General features: G+C 49.7%; 1 protein-coding gene across 2 annotated transcripts; it reads right to left on the reverse strand.

The window, feature by feature from the left end:
• Nucleotides 1-264: 264 nt before the first annotated feature.
• Nucleotides 265-17993, reverse strand: MAP3K14 (mitogen-activated protein kinase kinase kinase 14). Of its 2 annotated transcripts, none has more exons than XM_008933671.4 (15): nucleotides 17726-17993; nucleotides 17155-17224; nucleotides 15173-15383; nucleotides 14465-15058; nucleotides 13159-13296; nucleotides 10980-11109; nucleotides 10190-10321; nucleotides 9688-9792; nucleotides 8431-8594; nucleotides 7942-8092; nucleotides 7021-7371; nucleotides 5808-5914; nucleotides 4351-4495; nucleotides 3712-3812; nucleotides 265-2656 (listed from the first exon to the last, which is right to left on the reverse strand). In XM_008933671.4, exons 1-15 carry the CDS (start codon nucleotides 17976-17978, stop codon nucleotides 2492-2494), a joined length of 2817 nt encoding a protein of 938 aa, XP_008931919.2. In that variant the 5' UTR covers nucleotides 17979-17993; the 3' UTR covers nucleotides 265-2491. The 2 variants fall into 2 exon arrangements, with proteins under 2 accessions (XP_008931919.2, XP_017942711.1); XM_018087222.3 differs by having other exon boundaries at nucleotides 15173-15386.
• Nucleotides 17994-25058: the final 7065 nt, after the last annotated feature.

The raw sequence follows: 25058 nt of genomic DNA on the forward strand, positions 1-25058 counted from the left end.
CGAGCTGGGGTTCTGTCCTCAACACTCGTTATGAAACCTCACCAAGTTCCAGCCCAATTTTGAGGAAAAGCTTCCCCTGGCTCTCTCCTGTCAGTATTGCACAGAACTGGAACATGGATTGGCTCTGCCTGGCACTGGAAGCCAAGGGGACAGAGCTGAGGGATCTCAGGCTGGTTGGGACCAGAACCTGGAGACCCTCCCTGGGGGAGAAGCCCAGCTCAGGGTAGTGGGATGGCACCAGGGACAGCTGCCACCACCCCCCACCCTGGGACTGGGGACCTGCAGCCTCACTCACTGCTGGGGTGGCAGCAGAACAGGACTGAGGGCTCTGCACAGGGCAGAGGCTGGAGATCCTGGTAATGCTGGGTGAGGGTGCAGAACACACATCCCCACGGACCTGGGGAACAGGGACAGACCCACAGGGACACCTGGGGGGTTTCCTGCCCTCCCACCCCTCGTGCAGGCGGCCTGAGTCCAGGTTAATGCTGAGGGTGAAGGGCAGAGTCCTGCAGCCAGTCCTGCTGCTCCCACACCCCTGGGCATGGGGGCACCTCCCAGGCACCAGGAGCACGAGGTGCAGCCTTTGGGACGGAACCCACCCTGCTTTTGGAGTGACACATCACCACAGACTCCTCAGAAACAACCAAGGGGTTTTCCCTCTCAGAGGAAGCCAGGTACATGCTTGGGAGCTCCTGGGAACCCTGGAAGAGGCACTTTGCTCCCTCCTGCTCCAGAGCTTAAATTCTGAGTAGTTTATGGCATCTCAAAAGGAATTGAGCCAACCTACCCCTTCCCCCACTCCCTCCTGGAAGACATGTGTGTAATGTGTTAATTACTTACTAAAAAGCCTCTGAACGTGGCATTGCAGATATAATTAGGTGCCTATTTTGGACAACATATTAAGTGCTTTAGAACAAAAAGTGCTATAAAAATATACCCAGAGTGGTGACAGGTTTCAATTTTCTCCAAGAGCTCCACTTTTTTATTACATCAACAACTGGAGTTTTCTGATTAAGGATGTCACTGCCTGGTGTGGCAAAACCAGCCCATGTTCTGGGAGACCAAAGGGAAGAGCATCCCTTGTTTAATGAGTGCTGGTCCTCAAAAAGGAGGCCCAGAGTTTAACTTTCCCCAGCCACTTTCCAAGTGAACTTCAGCTTGGGAAAACTGCCAGCATTCCTGCCCCACTGTGTCCCCCAGACCTCCATGGATCCAGCAGGGCCCACCTTGTTTTTCAGGAGCTGTTTCTCTGCTCAGCTTGGATGCAGAGCCCCTGCTTGGAGGCCACTGCAGTTCCAGAGCTCTGGAAGAGCCACAGCCACCAGGAGGGGCTGTGATTTCCAGGTGTGCCAGGCCTTGGAGCAGTCCTGAACGAGCACACTCAGGGCTCACCCCTTCCTCTGGCTTTGTTCTGGGCTGGGGAAGGGTGAACAACACCCACCCACCTGAATTTCACCTGTGAGGTTTCAGGATGTTCAAAACATTCACAAATCAGTAAAAAAAAACAGTTCAAAGCTTAAGGCATTGCAGGCCCAGCTACCCATCCCACTCCATGAACCAGCTGGAAGGGAGGGGAGGATGGGAAGCCTCGTGAGGCCAGGCTGGGCCAACAGAACTGGGGCACTGGGCTCAGCCCTGGCAGCTGGGAGGGAGATTTATATAAACTCTGCAGCAAAATTCAGCCCTGTCAGAGCTGACAGAGCCACCATCCCCTCCCCTTCCCGGGGAGCTGCCTGGATGGGACAGGTCACCTGAAGTCAGGATGGAGGAACAGCCCCTCCACCTTCCCAGCAAGGAATTCCATACCCTCCTCCTGCCCTGTCTGCCAGAGACACCAGAGAGAGCACCAGCTCCTCCAAGACCTGCAAGTGGGAGCTGCAAGCAAAGCTCTTTCTGGGAACAAAGTTCTTTTCTGATTCAAGAAGGAAATGATCTGCGGGGAAGGGTGGGAGGTGAGACCAAGAACCAGCCAGTTCCTGCTGTCGATTCTCCCCGTGCAGTAGGCTGGAGGTGGAGATGATGCTCCCCAAAGCCCTACAAGAGTGTTTTTCCTCCATCTGGAAGGAAGTCAGGCAGCTCCTCTCAGCACAACCAACCCCCAGCTGCACTGAGGGCACCCAAACTCCTCCCCTGGGCGAGCCCAGCAGCTCCGGCCTCACCCCTGAGGCTGAGCCACAGTTCTCACCCAACCCCCCTGCTCTCCTGGAAAGCACAACCACATTCCTCCAAAAAGCAGGAATTTCCACCCACCATCCTCCAGCTCTATCACTCACACCCAAAACAAGTAATTCCCACCGTCCTGGGGAACATCTGAGCTCAGGACATGCCTTGGGGCCGGGTCAGAAGGACACGAGCGAGGCCGAGCGCAGTGGAGCCGCCGTCCCACGAACGCCAGCCACTGCACTTGGAGCTCCACCACGGCAGGGCAGGTTGGAAGCTTTTGTAATCCCTTCTTTCCACGAGGTAAAAACCTCCAAAGCCAGGCAGGGCCTCAGGGCCTGTTCTCCAGCTGGCCGTGCTTGACGCGCCAGGTCCAGCCGGCGCTGCAGTCGGGGGCCAGGGTGCACTGCAGGTCGATGCCAGAGTCGGGCACCTCCATGTCATAGTGCACTGGGTGCCCCTCCTTGGTGACCAGGCTGAAGGCAGGGACCGGGATCTGGGGAGCAGAACACACAGAGTGGCACTTGAAGCCTCCTTCAGAACATCCCATCCCTTATCCCCCTGGCAAACAGCTTCCCAAGGCAGGGAAGGAGCCTGGAGAGAGGCCTGTGCTTGGCAGGAACATCCCGAGCTTCTCCTGGGAGGAAGGGTCTCAGAACCAGACAGGGCAGTGCCCACCCTGCTGCCAAACTGCTCCCACGAGCTCTGGGCCGTGGCTGGGGGGGCCTGGGGCTGTGAACTCCTCTGCAGGTCGCTGGTACTCGGCTTTGTAAGCCCACCAAAGAGAACCAGCACCACTGGAACATTTTCTGGACTGGTGCAACCTCTTTTACAGCACATCTTACACTCAGATGAGTCACAGTCCCACGGACACTCTGGGAGCTTCTTTCAGGGACTGCCAAGGATGCCCACAGAGAGGTTCACTGGAGTGTGCCAACATCTCCTCCAAACCAACACGTTGGAAGCACCACAGCCAAACACAGCCTGTTTCCCTGAGCTGGTGCTACTGCTCAGGATGAAAAAGGCACATAGTGATTCAGGGAGAGGGGAAAGAATTTATCTTTTTAGTTGAGAAAAAGGATTTTTTAAGCTGCAGCACAGGCACTTCCTAAGATGCAGATTCCTGTTGTCCCTATGACAATTAACAATGGCTTATCATTCAGGTTCTACATTAGGAAAACTTCTTCACTGAAAGAGTGACCAGGCATTGGGACAGGCTCCCCATGGCAGTGGTGGAGTCACCATCCCTGGAAGTGTTCAAACAATGAGGAAAGGTGGCACTTCCAAGACATGGTTTAGTGGGCATGGTGGGATTGGGTCAAAGGTTGAACTGGATGATCCTGGAGGTCTTTTTTGACCTTAATGATTCAGTGATTCAAAAAACATCCTCTGGTACCACATTCACAACAGCAGCACTGAAGTTCTATTACTAAAGGTGTCACTGGGACCCTTGACCAGTTCCTGGTCCCTGGATTTCAGGTGCTATGAGCCTGTGTTAGGGAAGAAATTGCTCCTCAGACAAAAGGAATCAACTCCCGGTTTGTGTCTCACCTGGCTGCTTATCCCCGTGGCAATGTCTCCCACCTTTTTCCTGTGGAAATCCCTGATGTGTAAATTTTCTCCACTGAGCAACTGGATCTGGATTTTCACTCCTGGAATGCACAAGAGGAGTCGTTACGACCTCCCAGTCCACAGGAAAACTGACTGACAAGGCACACACAGGGGAAAAACTCCTTTTTGTCACTAAGCATTTCATTTATGTAGGTCTTTTGCTGAGCATGGAGCTTCCTGAAGACAACAATGACTCAGAGCAGAGCTGGATTTAGCAGGAAAGCAGCTGAAGGGATGTATTGATTTGCACAACATGCCCTCAAAATTACTTTGTGGACGTTTCTGGGTTATAAAACACAAATCCTTGCGCATGGCAGTTGCACAAGGCAGGGCACACACAGCTCAACAGGCTCTGGGTGTTCAGGAACTGCCCTGGATTTCACTGCACAGACCCCAGTGCCTTCCACCCACCCGTGACCGGGGCGGACCGGGCCTCCTCACAACCCACCTTTGGGAGGGTCTGTGCTGACACAGCAACTGAAGGATGAAAAGAGCTCAAAGAACCCATTTCCCAGTCCCTCTGGCTACTGAGGAAATGACTCCTGACCGTGTGTCCCACCTGCAGCCATCCAGACCCACCGTTGAAGTAGCTGGGGGTGTCCGTGTGCCGGCTGCGGCTCAGCAGGTTGTTCCAGCTGAAGCTCTGCCCGTCTGCCTGGCTGTTCCAGGAATGAATCCCAGAGCTCATAGTGTCCCTCAAGCTCTGAGAAGCCTTCATGGAGTTCTGCAGAAATAAGCACAAGTTTGTCAAAAGGCTCCTAAAGAAAATGAGCTTGCAGGAGGTAAACATTAAAGAGAAAAGTGGAAATCCACGGGGATCTAAGGCTGGGCTTTGAGTGCAGGCAACATTCATGTGCCACCTGGAAAAGGGAATGAACAGCAATGCAAGAGTTCACAGACATTATGAGATATTCTCAATAGTTAAATCAATGATCAGCTGAAAAGCTGGATGAGAAAAGAGGGGTTTGTGGTACTGAGTGACAGGAGAATGAAGCATCACACAAAATATCTGACACTAGAAACACACAGGAAAAACAATGAACTGCAGAAACAACTACAGACCCTGCATTGCTGTGCTGCTGGGAAGGGTCTGTGCTATCCTTGAGCCATGGAAGGACCACCTGACATCAGCACAGTGGTCAGCACCAGTCCAAAGTCAAATTAAATGTATGGGGCAGGAATTAGGGGGGGAAACCAAGCAGAGTCAGACCCCACACTGCACATTGTGTGTGTCAACAGCTGAGCTGCTGCACAGAACTCTCCCAGTCCTCCACAAAAAGCCCTGGAAGTCTGAGAAGAGGGACAGAAACAGGACACAAAGCTGCTCCCAGCCAGGGCTGACTCCTGCAGATGCCAGGCTGCACAGTTTGGGACTCAATGTCTTTGAAAACTATGACTGAAGGGCTTTTGTCCTCCCCTGGTCCAACAAGGCTTGTGCAGTGTTTCTCACTGGCATTCCCTGCCTTAGGAACACCAGAGATAGAGCAAACAAAAATGATTAAAATTAGTATTTCAGTAGCTTGGACTATGCATTCATTAGCATCAATGGGTTAAAGTCAGATCATGGAGAACAGATCCAGAGGCTGGGAATGAATAGCCAAGATTTGCTCTGTTTTCCTGCCCTGTTCTTCTGGTCTTGCCCTAAACTCCCCACTGGTGGTCAGAAGAAGACCTTGCACAGCTGCTTGGTCCAGCTTGGAGCAGCTCCTGCACCCACCACTGCTTCCCCACCTCCCTTCCCCTCACAGAGTGGGTCAGAGCTGCTGAGATTGTCCACATCCACACACTTGGAGCTTCCTGAGTCAGCAGACAGCACAGGAGAGCCTCTGGAGGGAAGGATCCAGGCTGGACACTGAACTAAAGCACAGCCACAATCCTCAACACCCCTCTGTGCCAGGACAAAGCTTTCCTCCCAAGCTTCCTTCCAGCAAACTGGGTGTCAAAAAGCAACAACAGTGAGAAACTCCAGATCTCTGTTGGTCACAGCTCCCAGTTTTCCAGAGAAAACCCCCATCCCTGCCTCCATTCCCACTCACCCTCTCGCTGGCGTCCGACACAAAGGGGCTGTCGATGCTCAGACAGGAGAGCATTTGCTCCTGCTCTTCCAGGGAGTAAGGCTGGGAAAGGCTGTTCAGAAACAGTTCTGCAGCAAAAAGAAGGGAAGACATTTCCAGTGTTTCCTTCCATGGCCCTCTGCTCTTATCACAGTTCTGCAATTAATTCCCAAAGCTTCTTCAGCTTTAGCTGATGAACTGTCAGTGAAACACATGACACACAGCTCTGAGCAGAGGGTACAGCCAGCACTGAAAGCAGGGAAACTGAGCCAGGAAGGACAAAAAGGGATTGTGCAATGACATGCAGCACCCAAAACTTCCCAGTTCTTGCCCATCCTGACACCTCTGAGGTGTCACTGTAGATCCATGTGCATTATCGTGCCCAGGGAAAGGTCAAGTGATGCCCTCAGCTCCTGCAGAGTTGCACTGACAATCTCCAGCCCTCAAAAGGCTGCTGAGAGAGACCCAAAGCCATTTGAGAAGAAAGCCCTCAGCAACCCCTAAAATGTCACTCCTCAGTTCCCTGACACAGTTACATTTTAAGCCACCTTTTGGAGTTTTAAATTCACTTACAAATAGAAAATATGAGAAAAAAACCACCCTGAAATGTTGTATTATACTGGGGCAATGGAACTGGACTACGTGATTTCCACACTAATTTACTCCTGGTCTTCCAGTTCTGGATTGCTGCTGGTAACCAAATTCTTTGGCTGGTGGCTGTAGGTTTTCCAATGCCCAGAACAAAACAGTTGCAGACTGATTTTAACTGTACTGCTTTGCTTCACATCTGCCATCCCTTTGTTATTACCCTGGCTTACCCTTTTATTAAAAGAATGATGTTTGAAACTTAAAATTCCAGGTGAAATTGGAATTCTGGCACTGTTTACACTTAAGCACAAGTCTGAAATGGGCTGTTTTCTAAGAGGCTCCTGCAGCTCTCAGAAGGTCCCTCCCCTGCTCAGTGGAAGGAAATCCTGTTCATTACCTTTGTGGGGTATTTAATTGGTTAAGAACTACTAGTTTTGGTAATTTAGAGGAAGGTTGAGCAATTTGTGTAACGAGAAAGGAACTGTGAACAAAACGACATCCAAGCTGAAAACCCAAAAATAACTGTCAGGAGGCCAAGAGAAAGCAGCTGCATTTTTATCCTGCTCTCAAGCAAAAAGCTGAATTCCTTCCCCAGCCCAGTGCTCACCAATCTCCAGCTGCTGAAGCTCCTGTTCTGAAATGGTTGTGGCTCTCTCCACGTGGCTGCAGCTCCTCAGGGGCACAGGAGTTGAGCAGAGAGGGGGGGGATCCCAGGTCTCAGGTGGTTCCTTGTCCTCATTCCAGCGGGTTCCCTCGACCTCCTCTGTTTGCTCCAGGGATGGTGGTGGCAGGACTGGGCTGGCACAGGAAACTTTGACTGATAATTTTGGGTCAGAGCCAGCCTCAGAAACTGGGCTCACCGTGGGGGACAGGGAGGTCTGGGGGTTGTTTTCTTTGTTCAGAGATAAATGTCTGGGCTCTCTGTATTCGCCTTTCCAGGGGCTTCTCACACCTCCCACTGCAAAACCAAAAAACATCAAACCTTATCAAATAAAGATAAAAAAAAAGATGTAAAAGCTTTCCTTCACTGGAAGAGTTTGCTGTAAAATGCCCAGCTTCTCCAAAAGATACAACCAGACACCTCCACCAATTCTTGCTGTATTTCAGAACCACTCAGCAGGATTAAGTTGAAATAAATTATGATAGTCTTAGAGGCAAGACTGGACCACAAGTATGAGCTACAGCTGAGGAAGCAACAAAGCTCTGCTTGCAGTTTTGCTGCATATCAGGTTCTCCAGCTGCAGCTGATGCTTCAGCCCAGCACACACCTGAAGAAACCCACAAAGAGCACAACATCTCCTCCAGCAGAGAAGGAAGAGCCTGTGACAGCACACAGGAAATTGTTATTTATTTGGGTGAGAAACACTCAGCTGTGGGCAAAAGCCATCAACCCAAAATACACATCAATGCTGAAACCTGTGGGGAAATGATACACTGGGCACAAGTGCTTCCCAGGGGGTCACCCTGACACATCCAGCAACTCTCCCAGTGGGGGTGGGAAGGCTGAGCTGCATTAGGACATTTCTACCTTCCTCAAGTGCCACGCTGGTCTTAGTTTTGAGCTCTGCTGCAGATGCCCTCTGGAGAGGCTCCTTCTCCAGCCCCAGCTTAATAATCTCAGCAGTGAGAGGGTTGCAGGAAGGTGGAATTTCCCTCAGAGGAGGTGGCTCTTTAGCGATCTGTGTGACAAACAGGAAGCGAGAGAGGTTACACCAGAGAGGCTTCATTTGATTTCAGGAAGGTTCTTCCCACCCCCCGAGCGTTTCCAGCTGAAATGAAAGCACTAAATGAGACCTGGGCAGTAATTTTATTACAAGCTGAATGGTTAAAAAGTCACACCCAAGTCATGAGCGGGGTAAGGGAGGAGCAGCCCCAGCAGAGCAGTCAGAGGCACAGGGAATGCTGAGCTCCCAAAGCAGGGCTGGCACAGTGTCAGACACCCAGCTGGGTCCCTGGCTGGGAATAAGAAGCTCTGGCAGCTCATCTGCTGGCTCTGGAGAGGGGCTGGGTCGCTCACCTTCAGGCAGAGGGGGTGGTTGTAGTACTGGGTCCAGGGGTGGCAGCCGTTGAGCATGTGCAGCATCATACAGCAGCTGCTCCACACGTCCACCTTGGAGCCACAGCGCTTGCCCATCACCACCTCGGGGGCCATGTGGGTCTCTGTGCCCGGCACGTAGTTCCCTAAAAGCAGGCAGAGGAAAACTCACTGCTGGAAAACTCACTGTGAGCCAGAGGACAGTTCCAGCTCAAGGAGGGAAGCCTAAGGCAGAATCCTTGTCTTTTCAGAAGTCACCTCCAGAGAATCATGGAATGGTTTGGGTTGGAAGGGACCCTAAAGCTCATCCAGTGCCACCCCCTGCCATGGGCAGGGACACCTTCCACCAGCCCAAGTTGCTCCAAGCCCTGTCCAACCTGGCCTGGGACACTTCCAGGGATCCAGGGGCAGCCACAGCTTCTCTGGGCACCCTGTGCCAGGGCCTCCCCACCCTCCCAGGGAAGGGTTTCTCCCAGTATTCAATCTAAATCTTTTAGTTTAAAATAGTTCCCCCTTGTCCTGTCAATCCAGGCCCTTGTCCCAAGTCCCTCTCCAGCTCTCCTGGAGCCCCTTTAGGCCCTGCAAGGGGCTCTCAGGTCTCCCCAGAGCCTTCTCTTCTCCAGGTGAACACTCCCAGCTCTCCCAGCCTGGCTCCAGAGCAGAGAGGCTCCACTTCAACCCAAAAAGCAGCACTGAGTTCTCTTATAAACTGTTCAAAGCCTACAGCTCCTTATCACACATAAAATAGGGATTAAACCCCCCTTCCAAGTAAATTTGGGAGGCAAAACATGAGCTTGACATTAGAAAACATATCCTTCCCTTTTAACAGCTGCATTAAGAAGCACTGTAAAATCTCACTGACCCAAAAAAAAGGCATTTTGCTTTAGTGGGTGTTGGGATTCTTCCCCAGCTCTTTGGTGAGGATACATGACAAGCCAGAGAAGGATTTTAAAGTCTCAGTGTGGTTTCTTGCAGGGACAAGACACTGAATGCTGACAAAATCTTACAAAAAACAGAGCAGCCTTCTAAGCTGGGAGATGAGGACCATCCCCTCCCAAACCTGAGGCCACTCTGGCTGTCAGTGGGATGCACCCCAGTAATACCAATAAACAAGACACTTGTGAGCAACATTCAGGCTGGAAAATACAGTTGCTTGCAAATGAGCCAGTATGTAAATGTTCAGCAGAAAGAATGAGTCAGGAGGGCAGTTCTGCAGAAAAGGCAGCAGCAAAGCCTCACCTGTGACCAGGCACTTCCCCAGCCCGTCAGGGTGAAGGTGAGCAGAGTGTCCAAAGTCACACAGGAGGGCTCTGCTCCCATCATCAGACAGCAGCACATTCTCAGCTGCAAAGAGAAGAGTTTCATCAGTCTCCTCTGTGTTAGGGTCACTAAGATGGAAAAAGAAGTGTCAAAAGCCCATAGAACTGCAGGTTTTTTCAGCCCAGAGGGTTTGTTGCTCCTGTGGAGTGTCACTGGCTTAAGTACAGAGCTGTAATTTATCTCTGCTTATAAACTACCAATTACCTGCCCTGGAGATTCTTGTTCCCCAGTGGTGGGGCAGCCTGGGCAGACCCACTGCATGACAGACAGAGGTGACAAATATGATATTCCCAGCAGTTCAGAACCAAGGGAAACTCTAATTTCAAACACAGATCTCAAAATCTGGTAAGTAATCCCAGAACTTAATCTGCAAGCCTCTTCTAAGGAAGGGAAGAACAAGGTACCTCAAGCACCACCCTACCTTTGACATCTCCGTGGAGAATGTTTTGAGCATGAAGATACTCCAGGCCCTCTAACACCTGGCCCAGGTAGCTGAGGGCTCTGTCCTCTGGCAGGCAGCCACTCTGCTTAATGAGCTGCCCTAAGGAGCCACCTAGAAAGGAATCCAGAGAGTCCATGTTAGCTTATCTTTCAATTCTGTCCAGCACCATCAGCATTCCTGGTTGTTTCCAATGAAAAAGTGAGGATTTCCACGTCTGACAGCCCCTATCTTGCACACATGGGTCTGTTCTTTCTGTTTATTCCCAGTTTATTCTGCCCACAGAAATTGGCCTCGTTGAAGCTTTTTGCTTAGTGTCAGTTTAACAGTGTTGTTTTGGAGCAAAAGCAACTGCTCTATGATCAGATCAGACATTTCTGGGTGCTACTGACCACCAGCTGATTTTTCCCAGCCCATTTTCCATGGTCCTGGCTGGAAAAAGAGCATCAGGCAATGGAAGTATCTTGGTTTCCTTGGACAGTATCCCCTTTTCCAGTGCCATGTGCCAAATCAACATGAAGCAAAAACCAGCCCCAGCTGCATGTTTTAGTGAGAACTGGCAGCTGCTGATCCAGACAGACATTTTGAACTGGAGTGAGGTGGGACTGGGAATTGTTCCCCCCCAGCAAGCTGGTCCAGCAGGGATCACACACCCCTATCCCGACCCACTCAGGAAGGAGCACTCTGGATACATCAAAGAACTAACAGATTAAAAGTGGGGCAGGAGGAAGAGGAGATCAATGTCCACTGCACTGTGCTGTTCCTTCCTCACCCTCCATCAGCTTCATGAAGATGGTCACCCAGGGCCCTTCCTTCACGGCCCCGTAGAGGGGGACGACGCTGGGGCTCGTCACGGCCGCGCACGTCGTCAGCTCCTCCGCCCGGAAATGTTCCACCTGGACCTGGGCAAACAAGGCAGCACTGAGCACAGCCTGGCAGCAACCCTGGCAGGACTGCCCCTCCCTCATGGCTGGGTCTGGGGAACACCACAGGCACCAGGATGATCTAATGGGATTTGATGATCTAAAGGTGGGACTTGATCCTGGAGGTCTTTTCCAAGGTCACGGTTCTCTGACCTTCCTCAACAGTGGATACAGCAATAGGTGGGAACACTCAGGATGATCTGAACTAGTCCCTAAATCCTCAGTGCCTGAGAAAAGTGAGGGTTTATAGAAAAAAAAAGCCAGGTTGCAATGCCTCCAGCTTCCAGCTGAGGACTGGGAACCTTCGGGAGGAGGGTAACTTCTGTTTCAGTAAGAGGATGATTCTGACAGCTGAACATGCTGCTTTCATGAAAGAGGGGGGAAAATTAAGGATGGTGCAATACTTGGCAACAATTCAACTCTCCCCAAGCAGGAGGGAATATGAAATACAGCCACAAGTGTGCACAATCACTGTTTTAGGTGGTATTCATCCTGAAAATGGTTAAAGAAAAACCCTGAATTCAGCCAAGTAAAATAAAGCAAGAATTTGCTAAAGACCAGAAGGAAAACATGAGTCATTAAGATTCTGGTGGGAAAGGATGCATCATGTTTCTTCACTGTCAGCAATCCAGCTATAGTTAGTTTTCTTTCACCTCAAGAATTCGGAGAGCAGGTGCTTCCAACACCAAGTCTGGTGAAAGAAGGTCAGGTAGTCCCCCCCAACACAGGCAGGCAGCAGGAATTGCAGACAGTTATTCATGGAAAAGGAAAAAGATCATAGGGAAGTGTCCCATCTGCACGTTAGAACTCTCTGCATTCACAGTCTGGTCTTAAAAGATGCATTTCTGATATGAAGAAGCATAATTTGAAACCCTCCAATATTTAGGGAAAAAGCTGACACTTTTAAAGCCTTCAGCCTCTCCTACTCTCATGTTTCCCTTTTCAGCACAACCATCCTCCTTCCTGAAAATGCAGCCCTCTAGGAACAGCTATTTCTCCCCAGCCTGTGTATTTGCAAAAGGGATAATACATTTAAACAGTTCCACACTGACAGAAAAGAAGCCGGTCGAGTCCCCACAGAACTCCACACGCCAACCGTGAGGATGCAGGACAGAAATTAGTTTCCTACATTCTTTAAAGACCTTTGTTTCTATCCCTGACACCTGAAATGGGTAAAGAACTGGTCATTTTGCCACTTACATCTTTCCCCAGGCAACACATCAAACCCAGTGTAAACGGGGGAAAGTGACCATTTTAAACTGAGAAATGCAAGCTGCAGTTCTTTTTTGCATCTAATATTTTTGTACTCAAGACAAACACTTCCCACACACTTGGTGAAGTTTTCTAGTGGAGGAATGTGAGAAACATCAGTTTGAAGAGGGGATGAAACCATTCAAGTTTAAATAAAATAGTTTATATTCTCCTCATCTTGCACTAGCACTCTGCCTGCAGCCCTGGGACCCCCTGATCCAAGTTATAGCCCACATGCTTTCTGTATCCTATGACAGTGGCATATCCTGGTGCAAAATGGATTCTTGTGCCAACTGCTGGGAACACACATCCTTTGCTGCATCTGTGACAGCAGCACCTCATTAGGATGTGCCAGCACTGGGAGCAGATCAAAGCTCTCTCTGCCTTCAGTGCCTTGGGTTTTTCCCACTTTATTCCTTTCTCACCACAGCATCAGCTGCCATGTAACCACTGACACCAGCCTGGGTTTAGGATGAGAATAATGAGATCAGCAGACAACTCCCATGGCTCTTTCTCCTCTGCAGTCACTCAAGTCTCTCAGAAATCCCTACTCTTGGCCTGGCTCAGCACCTAAGATCACTTTAAGGCCAAAGGAACTTAATTTGGGCTGCTAAGCTTGGCCCCTGTGCACATACAGGTTCTCCCTGTGCTTCTCTCCCTGCCATCACCTGGAAGTTCGTCCTTGGACACAACCACAGCAGCACTTCACTCTGGGAGGAGATTTATCTCCCTGTGCCTTCTTGTGCCAGGAAACCCTCCTCTCTCACACATCATTACCTTTTTGGCAGCACACTGGAATCCTGTCTGTTTGTCCTCTATCTTGTACACTTCTCCAAAGGAGCCAATGCCCAAGGAACCGTGGCATTTGGTCCAATGAACCTCTTCTCTGTACTCATAATCCACTGGCTTCAGTTTCTGCAAGTTCAAATCAGAAAACAAGATGAAGTAAATAAAAAAAAACACTTAAATGTTGAGCTGCACAGACAGAGGTCAACATTTTCAGAAGCAGCACAATGATAGCACAGCACCTCTCCAAAAATCTCTGTGCACAATTACTTCCATCACAGGCTCAAGATTAAATGATACAGGATCAATCTACTTGATTTCTGTGGGCTCTGTTTGATTTAAATGCACTGCTGTAAAGAAAAGCCACCAGTATTTGGATGGCTTTGGAGCTCTAAAGTCCTCCCTTCTCATGCAGGACATAACCACAAAGCTGAATCCTACAACAAACCAAGATTCATGTGACTAAATGCAGGCACTGTGTGTGAGCTAAAGCTGGTTATGCAGTCAGTAGATGGAGACTGTGCCTCAGGTGACACTGTAAATATATTCAGGCAGGTAAGTGACACCCTGAACTCCACAGACAACACTGACAGGGTCACTCTGATTCCAGAGAAGTCCTCTAAGAGGAGCTGAAGGTGGCAAGAGAGAACAGAGTTCAGAAGTGAATCACTCCTTAGGGTTCACATGGATTTGCTGTGCCCGAGCCCTGTGTTTGGCAGGGGATGATGGATGAGCTCCTGGCTCCCAGCAGAGGCACAGACATCCCTCCTGCACCTCCACTTCCACACCCAGGCCTGGTTTCTGTCTGTGCCAGGGTCCAGGCCATCCAGAGGCAATAAATATTGCAGCCTGTTCTCCTGCATGGCCTGGGCTCCTCCACAGCCAGCAGAGAGCACGTGGCTGAACTAAGCCCAGAGGCCCTGCTCAGAGATAGGCCTGTGTGTCTGGGGAGTGGGCACAGAGAGGAGCCAAAACCTGAGACAGACAGGGCTTTACACATCCTGCAGAAATAACCCTGAGCTGAGCTCAGCTGGTAAAACTCAGTGCTAACAACACCAAGGTCAGGGGATCAATCCCTTCACTGCAGGAGTTGGACTTGATGATCCTTAGGGGTGCCTTCCAACTCAGAGTATTTTGTGATTCTGTGATAAGAAAAAAACACTGCATCTTTATTTGGCAGCTTCAGCCAGATCAAGAACCCTTCAGAAAGCCCAGTCTGGCTCAGAAGTGAGCCCCTGGCTGCAGATCATCCCTGCTCTGAGGCCCAGGAGAAGCTCTGCCCCCCCCTGCAGATCACCTCGTTCAGCAGCACGCCTTCACTGGCACTTTCTTCATGGAACTGCTCCTCGGGGTCCAGCCCACCTCCTCTCCAGGTCTTGGCCAGGCTGGCTAAATTCTGGGGTTCACCAAAACTCACACTGCCCTTCAAGGCATCTACCAAATATTCCTCCACAGAAAGTTTGTCTGAGCTGGTTTTCACGGACTGGTTGATGCATTTGGGGAAAGTGTATTCTAAGTTCAGGCCAGAGAGGCGACTGTCCTGGTAGCTGAGGTCCCCATGGAAGTAGGACTCCAGAGCATTCCGCTTCATGGCAGGGAGGGGACTGGCCAGGGGGGGGAAATGGGGGGGGAGGATGTTGTAGGGAAACGGGTGGAGAGTTTCAGGCTGGGGGACAGTGTCCCTCTGTTTCCAAACATGATTAAGGCACTGAATGGGGCTGATGAGCTTGTGCAGTTCAGTTTTGTAGTGGCTCCTTGGGGAATGGGGTTTGCCCGTGGACAGAACTCTGTCAGGTTTCTCAAAAGGCAGTGGATCATAAACTGAGTCCTTGTTAAATTCTGAAGCCCAAAAACTGTTTCTGTAGAGAGCACTTTGGTGTGATTCATCCTCCTAGAAAACAAAACAAAGCAGCTGAGGAGGAATCTCAGTATAACCAACAAAAATGCACCTGTTAGCAGTTCACAGGGATCCCCCCAGCACCAGGGGAAGGTCAAGGATTCTCACCTGGACAGGAATGGGGGTGCAGCTCTCCTGTTCTGGAGTTCTGGGACTTCTCCTGCCAGCAGTGGCAGGTTGTCCTTTCAGCTTGGATCTCTTCTTGTGCCTTTTCTTCCTGGCCCTGCCCCTGTGCCTCCCCCTCCAGCAGGTGGGGGCCATGTGCCCCTCGGTGGCGTGGGCCACATTGTTGGGGATCTGGTCGAGACTGTCCGAGCGGCTGCTGGAAACCAAAACACAGCCCTGAGACGTGGGGGCACAGCTCAGGCAACACCTGTGACCCCCAGAACCAGCACTCTGCCTCCTGAGAGCCACACAACAGAGAACTAGAACAGAACTTGGTGCTTGCTGTGTTTAAGTGCAAGATCCAGGCTGGCACGGTGTGAAAGGAATGTGGGCAGGGGAAGCAAAGCAACAAGTCTCACAGGGTTTAGAAATTCTGCAAGGAACAACAAGACTGGATCACACAGCCATGGGATGGTCTGGGCTGGAAGGGATCTTAAAGACCTGCCATGGGCAGGGACACCTTCCACTCACCCAGGTTGCTCCAAGCCCCATCCAACCTGGTCTTGGACACTTCAGGGATCAGGGGCAAGCCAAGCTTCTCTGGAAATCCATTCCAGCCTCCGCAACCCTCCCGGGATAATCGCTTTCCCCCATAATCCTATTAACCCTGCCTCTGGCAGTGGGAAGCCATTCCCCCTTGTCCTGTCACGTCATCCCTTGGGCAAAGTCCCCCTCCAGCTCTCCTGAAACCTCTTTCTTGTACATGACAAAGTAAAGGGAAAAGCACTGGATGTCTCCAGGCTGCTCTGAGACAGTCTGTGGTTGACTTCTAGTGAACACAGAAATTATGTATAAATGCAGTCTATTTTAAAAAAATTATTTAAATTCATAAAAGTGTTCATAACATCAACGCCTGCTCTGTTGGAAAGGAAAACAGACTTTGCACAAAGAAAAGGGATGACTAAGTGAACTCGAATAAAATAGCTTTAAAAAGCCAAAATGTGCTGGTATGTGAAGCTCAATATTACAATATGATTTCTAGGAACACATGGATACACACAGGAGCCCTGGCAGCACTCCAGCTGGGGGCTGCAGGAGGAGATGGAACTCAAGAGGAACATTTCTGTGCACTTAGGGGCAGAACTGGATGGTCTTCAAGGTCCCTTCCAACCCAAACCTTTCTGTGATTCCACACCAACCCTTAGATTTGTATGGAACTAACTAATCCTAGTTAGATTTTTTAGAATCAAGGTGTAAGAGAAAACAGGATATTTGACCTTCAAATGAAGAAACCATCCCACTAACTCAGAGCAGTTATGAAACATTCATGTGTCTTTACTGCTCAGTGATGCAGCTCACAGCCAGCATTGCTCCCTCCATCTCTTCCTGCTCTTTTAGTGCTAAAGGATCCCATGAGCAGAGTTCTGGGAGATAAAGCCCCTCAGAAAGGGGTCACTTTGCATTTCTGCTGTTGGTCCATGGGACACAAAGCCAGTGGGCACTGGCAAACCATGCACCTCACACCTTCAGTGTCTGAAAGCCCCAGGAAACAGCAGCACCTAATAAAAAAAAAAGACTGAAAATTTACCCTTGGATCCTTCTACTTTGAGCCCATGAACCTCAAAAAAAAATAAAAAAATCACTCAGCCACTCCAAAACAAATTTGCCAATCCAGAAATGGAGGCAGAAGGCTGCCAGGGCAGTAAATCTGCAGGCATTGACAATAAGACAATGCAAGGTGTTTCAAGTGGTTTGTGCTTAAACTCGGTTTTTTTCCTAACACAACAAAAAAAAAAGGTTTTGAGGAAGGTGTTAGGGGAAAGACACATTCTTACCAGGCCTCAGACTGAAAAACTAATTCAAGCAGGAGTGTTTTTGGAAAAAAATGCTGTAAGCACACAGAGCCAGGGTGATTTGGAACAAGTCCAAGCCAGCAGACACAGCAGTGAAGCCACTTCATGTGCTCACGTTGAGAAGCCTCTCACCTGTAACGTTTGCTGTGGGCAATAAAGGATCTCTCTGATAAAGTGGGGCTGAACTCCTGACTGTTTTCACCTGTGGGAAAGAAAACAGGGTCATCACTTGTCTTAAACAGCTGCACTAAAACAGCTCTGCCAACGTGCTAAATCAGTGACCCAGACAAAGCCCTGCACAGTCATGTCACACCACCCACGCCACATTCCTGCTCCCCCAGCACCAGGAAGCTTCCCAGCTACCTCCTGATCCCCCAGCTCTTTCCCAGCTGACAGCTTTATGTTGTTTTCCTCCTCTTTTAAACACCTCTCAGAAGCCAGGCAAGAACAGATGACCCACAGGACACAGATTTAGCTGAGGTGCACTGCTCTGTTATTTATGTTTTACCCAGTGGATGCTGCCACATTATTAGGAGATTTCATGAGCTTCCTAAATAGAGTCTGGGCTGTGTCACCAACTCCACCCCACTTGGGATTACAAATAGATGTGGTCTCAGCTCTGCAGGAGCGCCCAGGGAGTGAAATCTCATCCCCCAGTGCACATTCCTGTTCCTCAATGAAGCCCAGCCAGGCCTGTACTCACATTCTGCCTGGGCAATGATAGAAATGGATGCACAGCCTCCTTCTGTTTCTTCTTTTGCTGTTCCTTTGGTGATTACATCATTCAGGATTTTCCACTGGCTGTCAAAGATGGCCTTCTTTGAATCCTCTACTTTGCAAACACTGCTCTGCTTTTCACTCCCTGTCTCCTTCAGCCCCTCGGTCGCCGTGAGCTCCTTCTTGTGCTTGACAGCTGCCTCAGGAGCTCCTTGGCATGTAATTCCCATCACTGCCATTGCCCAGGCTCAGAGAGACACTGAGTGAGGACAGAAAAACAAAGCACTTGTCAAACTGCTTCACAGACATGAGCAGCTTCACGTTCATGACAAACTGGAGGCTGTGAAGGTATCAGGTTATTGAATAATTTAAACCAAATCAAGGTCCTGCCCAAGCTCTGAGCTGGAGAAGAACCCCCAGAGTGCCACCCCTCCATCCCTGACTTGGACCACTGAAGATCTGAACATTCAATGTTATATTTTCAGTACTGAGAACATGAGATCACACAGGTTTCAAAGGGAAATTTAGTTCTTGGTCTATTCCCTCAGCTGAAATACAAACAGTGAAACCCTAGAGAAGAGAAAAGTCCTGTATCACTAAACAGGGAGAATATTCAACCCAAAACAAAGGAAAAAAGGGAAGACATGAAAGTTCTTCTCCTTGAGTGCACCTGGGAGGAACTACACTGTGCCCCCACAGCACATAAATGGCCAAAACTCAGGTAATTCCTTTCTTCCCTGAGCTCAGTTCACCCCCAAATCCATTCCTCATTCTCCCTTCCAGGCTCAACATCCATCCTGTCTGTCCAGAGATCCTTCCTTCCTTCCTCTTCATCACCAACCACTTCTGAAATCCTTGGTCAAGCCCAGGAGAAGTGGAGTTCCTGCAGAGTGCAGGATGACTGGAATGTGGTGGTGGAGAGAGGACAGTGGTGGTGCTGGAACAGACCCTGCCCTCCCCTGGGGAGCTGACCAGGAGCACAGAGGGAGCTCCAAACAAGCCCCAGCACATGGCAAACCTTGGCCAGCACTGGGGAGGGTGGGAGGGAGCCAGGAGTGGAAAGGGAAAAGAATAAGGAAGCATGGAAGCAAGGTAATGAGGGACAGGACAGGTAGGACAGGGGTATCCTGTGGGGTGAAAATCAGCAACACAGAGAGAGAGGATTTCCCTACAATATGAACCCCCAGGAAATACAACCTTGGCTTAGCTCCTGAGCCCCTCACCTGGGATTCTGGAGAAGTTAAACCAGTTGTTTTCTTTTAAACAAGCATTTGCCCTGTTGCCCCATAACTGCAGAGATCCCTTCCTGGGGCTGGTCCTCTCACAGATCAAGTATAAAACCTTCAAATGGACATTTCCACCGTCAAACAACCACAGAAACCCATGGCCAGCACATACAGGTGTTAAGTACCACAAGCCCAGTACAGGAGAAGGAGGGACATTTGAACAGAGGCCAGGAAAACCAGGATCTCAGGACCATTTTTGGTCCACCTTTGAGGCTCAGCAGCTTCAATCTGCACCAGAGGTTTTTTTTCTTTTTTCTTTTTTTAATTTCCTTTTTTCTTTCCCTTTTTTCCCCATCTTGAGCAGCTGCCTGGGGCGACAGGACATTTACTCCAAGAGGCTCCTGGCAACAGGGATGACTCAGGAAAATGCCAAAAGGAGTGGGTGCTCTGAAGGACCACCAAGGAAAGGGGAATGGAGGCCTCTGGGAGCCAAGTGCATGAACCTCGGTGTGATGAGTCACTTAACAACCTGGCAGGTGTACAAGGAAAGTCAACAATGACCACATTCAGAGGCTAAACAGAGAACAGCTGCTGTGCAAAAGAAGTGCTGATGACAGTATCCCACTCATTACACCCGGCCCGCTCCCTCTCCTCTACAGAAATTATGTCAGTTCTCAGTGCTGTAAAATAATCCCTTGGAGCAGCAGCAGCAGAGCCTGCCAGATGACTAACCCAGCCACCAGTGACCAAACTGACAAGTTCACAGCTATTTTTATACTCACTCTCTCCTGACTTGCATTAACTCTGTCTCTCCTTGCCCTCCCCTCACCTTCAAGGTCCTCCAGCACCGGCCAATTCCCATGGCCAAAAAATACCTAATTCTACAAGTCAGAGGACAACAGAGGGAGGGGAGAAGCAAAACTGCAAGTCCTTGTCACCCTCTGAGATGGAAAAGAATAACAAGGAAACATTACTGAGATTAAAGTCAACAGAGCACATACCTCACTCAAAGAGACCGAGGAGCAACTGTGAGCAACGGCCTCCAAGAGAGCAAACTCAGACAGTCTGATGTGTGACTCAGGTCCAGGAGGCTGTGCAGGACCAGGACCTGCAAGCCCAGCCTGGTTTAACTGTTGCTGTTCAGTTCTCAGGTCCTTGGAAGGGTCAAGCCCTGGATATTTTTATGGGATGTGCAGCAAAGCAGGGTGGGCAGAAGTTGTGATTAAAAAATAAGGAATCAGGGCTTCCAAATAATTTTTGAGGTGTAACTTCTGCCTGGAGAAAAGGAGGCTCAGGGGGAATCTTATTGCTCTCTCCAACTCCCTGGCAGGAGGGTGGAGCCAGGTGGGGGTCGGGCTCTGCTCCCAGGGAACAAGTGATAGGACAGGGGGAAACGGCCTCAAGTTGCTCCTGGGGAGGTTCAAACTGGATATTTTGGGAAATTTCTACACTGAAAGGGTGAGCAGGCATTGGAATGGGCTGTCCAGGGTAGAGGTGGGGCCACCATCCCTGGAAACATTCAAAGAACAAGACTTGGCACCTCCTGGCATGGCAGGATTGGGTTGAAGGTTGGACTGGACGCTCCTGGAGGGTCATCCCAACCTCAGTGATTGTGTGAGTCAGAACTGACCGGGCCTGACTCATCTCTGAGCGCTTGGAGGGGGCAAAGAGAGGTGCAAAGGGCTCCTAAACCCCCTTAATTTGGATGTGGGCCCTTGGTCTCTACCCAGACACCCCCCCCAGCCTTTCTCAGGGAGCTCTGGATAAAAGGGAGCCTTGGGAGCAGTGAATGGGCTTTTGATGCCAGGTTGGAGCCTGTTGGCTCCTTATCTCCACCAAGGCTTTACTCAGCCCTGGTTGATAATGCTGGTTCCCACTGCTGTAAAACAGAAAGTGTGTTTTTACCCAGTGAAAGCCAAACAGTCTCAGTTGAGCTGTGGAGGCACCTCCTCCCCCAGACAACCTCTGGGAGAAGCTGCAACACTGGATAAGGTCATCTGAGACCTGGAGGGAGGCAGAATTAAGGAGACACCCCAGCACTGCTAATATAAGAGACAACCACGGGCTTTCTGCTCCTTTAAAACCCTTCTCTAAACAAGTCCTGCTCCAGCTCTCCCATCTCAACTGGAAGCTGGTTGTAGCAGGGACCTTAAAAGAGCATTTCTGTGTTTCATGAAGTTACTGTGTGTGGACAGGGAGAGTCAGAGCTGGACAAAAGTCATGCAAACACCTCTCCAGCATTGAATCCTTCCACAGCAAATCATAATATGGGATCCTGCTTGGTCTGCCTGGCTCCAGTTTCCCTGGACAGTGGCTTTGGGGAGAATTTCAGTGAATTTTGTGTGAAGAAGCCCATAGATTTGGTTAAAAAAGACCTGGGAAAGAGCTTTAAAATATACCCCAGACTCCCTAAGCCAGCTTCACAGAATGCAGATTTCTTCTCATCTGAGTGCAACCGTTCAGAGACAGTTTCAAACTGACATTTAGTTTGAAGGGGGGGAAAAAAAAAAGAGAAAAAAAAAGTCATGTTATCTCAGTGAGGTTTCCCACTTCCTTATTGAGAGGAGTTTTAAGCACAGAGCACTAACTCAGGTTGCCTTTGCAGCTGCTGCTGGTTTGCTCAAACACAAGGAGCATTTTTAGCCGTGTTGCTTTGCTGACCACCACAACAAAGCAACAGCTGGGGAGAGCCAGGAATTTCTGCATCACCAGAGCAGGGAATGCCAGCTGAGAAGAACACACACCTTCTGGGGACCTTCCAGTGCTAACAGCTGTCAGGGAACACTGGAGAAAGTGCCAAATCTGCAGCCAGAAACTCACCCAGAGAATTGAGTGCAAAATCATCATATAATCAAAACTGTCAGATAATCAAACCTTGTCAAGGAACGTGTTTTTCCAAAGGAAAAAATAATGAGATGGTACCTGTTAAATGGATGGATTGCATTAAAAATCTGGTTCAGGGCCCAAAGAATGTGTGAATATATATATATGGAAGTGCTCAAGGCAGGTTGGACGGGGCTTGGAGCAACCTGGGCTAGTGGAAGGTGTCCCTGCCCATGGCAGGGGGTGGAACTGGATGAGTTTAAGGTCCCTTCCTACCCAAACCATCCCATGGTTCTGTGCACAACCCCTTCAAACCCCAGGCACTGCTTCCCTTCATCCCTCCCCACCCTTCTCTCCCTGCCTGGATGTTATCCAGGAGCTCCCTTCCCTGCCCATGTTTCAGATGGAACTGAAATTCAGACAGTTCCTTTTTCAGCAGAGGCAGTTTAAGGCTGTTCCTGTGCCCAGGCCTGGGCTGGTGATTTAAACTGCTCAGTGCTGTCAGCAGGAGAAGTTTCACTTTGTGTCAGAAGGGACCTAATAAAAAAAGTTGTAGCACTCACCACCACCCCCCGACCTCAAAACACACTTAATGCTGCTTGAAGAGGGAAAAGAAAAGAGACTTCCCTTGTGTATCTAAGAGCTCCAAACTGAAAATAAATAGAATGCCTGACTGATTAAAATCCTGGTGAGTCAGAGTAGCAGTTGCTATTCCAGGGTGCTCTGAGCCTTCACCTCTGCTTGGATAACCACTGACCCACGGGGTCCTGCTCCACCCCCTCGGGTCCCTCCCGTGTGGATCCAAGCCCTCCTGCACTCGTATTTTCCAGGGAAAGCTAAACCTTCTGCCCAAATCCCCCCAGAACCACCTGCCTGAAGCATTTCACTATCGGCCTCCAGCGTGAGTAAGTCACTACAGCCGATAGGAAGTATGTAAACATGTTCTTTAAAGTGGTTTGATAGTAAATATTTCCAAATCCCGCTTCAGCCACTGGTGTTGCTTACTGTAAACATCAGGATAATGAGCCTCGACTGTCTTTTTACTTGCCAGACATTAAGATATTGCAATAGTTTGGTTATAAAATCTGTGGGGAAATATTGGGCTGGGTTTAACCATGGGCAGAATTTCTCAGAGCACCCAAACCCACCTCTGCTCATTTCCTCGGCTACAGCTCAGCCCTGAACAATTCTTTTCATGTAGCTGAACAAAGATATGAATAACACCATTTGTCCAGGGTTTACAAACACCACCACAACCCCATTCATTCAAAGAAGTGGCTAACTTTCCCCCAACTGCTCTGTAAACGAGGAGAACAGAAAGAATCAGAACAAACTTCAGCCTGGCAAGGATTTGCTTCCCAGCTGCTCTCAGGCCACTGCTTAATGACATCCTGGCCTTGACAACCCAGTTGTGAAGTTATTTCCCAAACTATAACAAAATGACACAATAAAGCACCTAAAGGGACAACTTCCACCAGCCACCACAAACACACATGATAATCAGTTCTGCCCAAGCAGGCAGGGCTGGACTCTCATCAGTTGTCACTTTACACTGCTCTGTGACTTTGCATTTCATTTATAAAATCTAGATTTGTAAAATTTACATCCCATTTATAAAATTCAGGGAATCAGTAAATCTCCAGGGAAGCAGTAAGGCTGGAATGCCAGGCAACCCCAAAAGTTTAGATACATTTAGTATAGCTGGAAGCAGTTCTATGTGATCTTAATTTATGACTGGTCCTGCAAATTGAGTTATGATGCTTTTACACTGTAAAGCAGAAATGTGAGCTGATTGGAATGGTTTCTAACTGTCCAGCCTGAGCAAAATCCCGTGGGACAAAGTGGGACAAATCCATATGGATTGTGGAACAGAACTGTCTTTAGGCAAGACAAGGTCCGTGCTCTGCAGGCCCTGCAGGGCCCTGATGTCCCTAACCTGTGACCAGCAAAGCCCAGTGCCCTACAGACTCAATTCCCACAAGTCTGGCCCTCCTGGGCCTCCCCCTGGTCCCTCCACACATCCTCCCCATCTCCCTTTCCCAGCATCTCCAGACCCTTTCCTAACTCAGGTCTCATTTCCTCCCAGCCAGCTGCTCCTCTTGGAACATGGGAATCTTTCTGCCTTCCAGCCCTGGATCCCTCTGTCTCCACCAACACATCTGACACTTGCCAGCAAACTTGAAAAGTCCCAGAAGGAAAGCAAAAGGGTTCTGGTGCCTTTGCCTCCATCCTCTTGGCAGCCACAGCAACAATTCAGCACCACATCACTGTTACAGCAGCTCAGCTCTGCCCTCCCACATTCAACACGGGAAGAAGGCTCAGGACAGATCTTCATTAACTCCAAGTTCATTAATTCCAGTGATGTTGGATCAGGTCCCACAAATTCTTTCGGTTTTCGGTTGTTATATGTTTATTTGTTATGCTCCTTCTTCACGGCTTCAAGATTCAGCCTCTTAATACAGTTAAAATTTAATAGTTAATAGCAAGTGACTCATTCCCAAGGAATCCAGTGGCCGTGCCAATAACAGATTTCAACTGAGGTAAAATGCAATAAAGCAGCTCACTACAGACACGACTATTCTTATCACTAATGTCACAGCACACAAGTGCGAGTTATTACTCATGAAAGGGTTCAGGAAGGCAGTCGAAAAAGAAATTCAGACTTTGTTTATGGGTGCTGGTTTCACAGTGCTCTGCCCTACATGTGCACAGCACCCAACACATGTTTCTAATGCAGCCCGTTAAAGCGGACAGGAAGCATCTGAGATCAACCACAGCAGCGACTTATTAATCAGCAAAGAAACATTTTAACCTTTAGCCAGACAAAAACTTAAAAAAAACTAAAAAAAAAGAATTAAAAAATGAGTTGTGTCACAGAGAGGGGTGAGGCTCAGAGCGGAGCGGGGCATTCGGCTGTGTTGGGATGAGCTGAGCTTGGCTCTGCCTCGTCCTGCCTTCTCCAGAGCCAAGGATCAGCGAAGTCTCTGCAGCGGGAGAGCAGGGACTCGGGAATCCAGGGAACCGGGAATCCAGGGAACCGGGAATCCAGAGAATCGGGACTCGGGAATGCAGGGAATTGGGGAGCTCGGGGCACCGGGAGCTCAGGGATCCGGGAACTGCCGGGCACCGGGAGATCAGAGAATCGGGGGGCCCGGGACACAGGGAGATCAGAGCAGCAGGAATCGGGGAATCAGGAGCTCAGGGCACCGGGTGATCAGGGAATGGGGGAGCCCATGGCGCTGGGAGCCCAGGGAATCGGGAGCTCGGGGC

The sequence above is a fragment of the Manacus vitellinus genome, unplaced genomic scaffold (genome assembly GCF_001715985.3).
Source record: "Manacus vitellinus isolate BGI_N305 unplaced genomic scaffold, ASM171598v3 scaffold_100_pilon, whole genome shotgun sequence".
Lineage (NCBI taxonomy): Eukaryota > Metazoa > Chordata > Aves > Passeriformes > Pipridae > Manacus > Manacus vitellinus.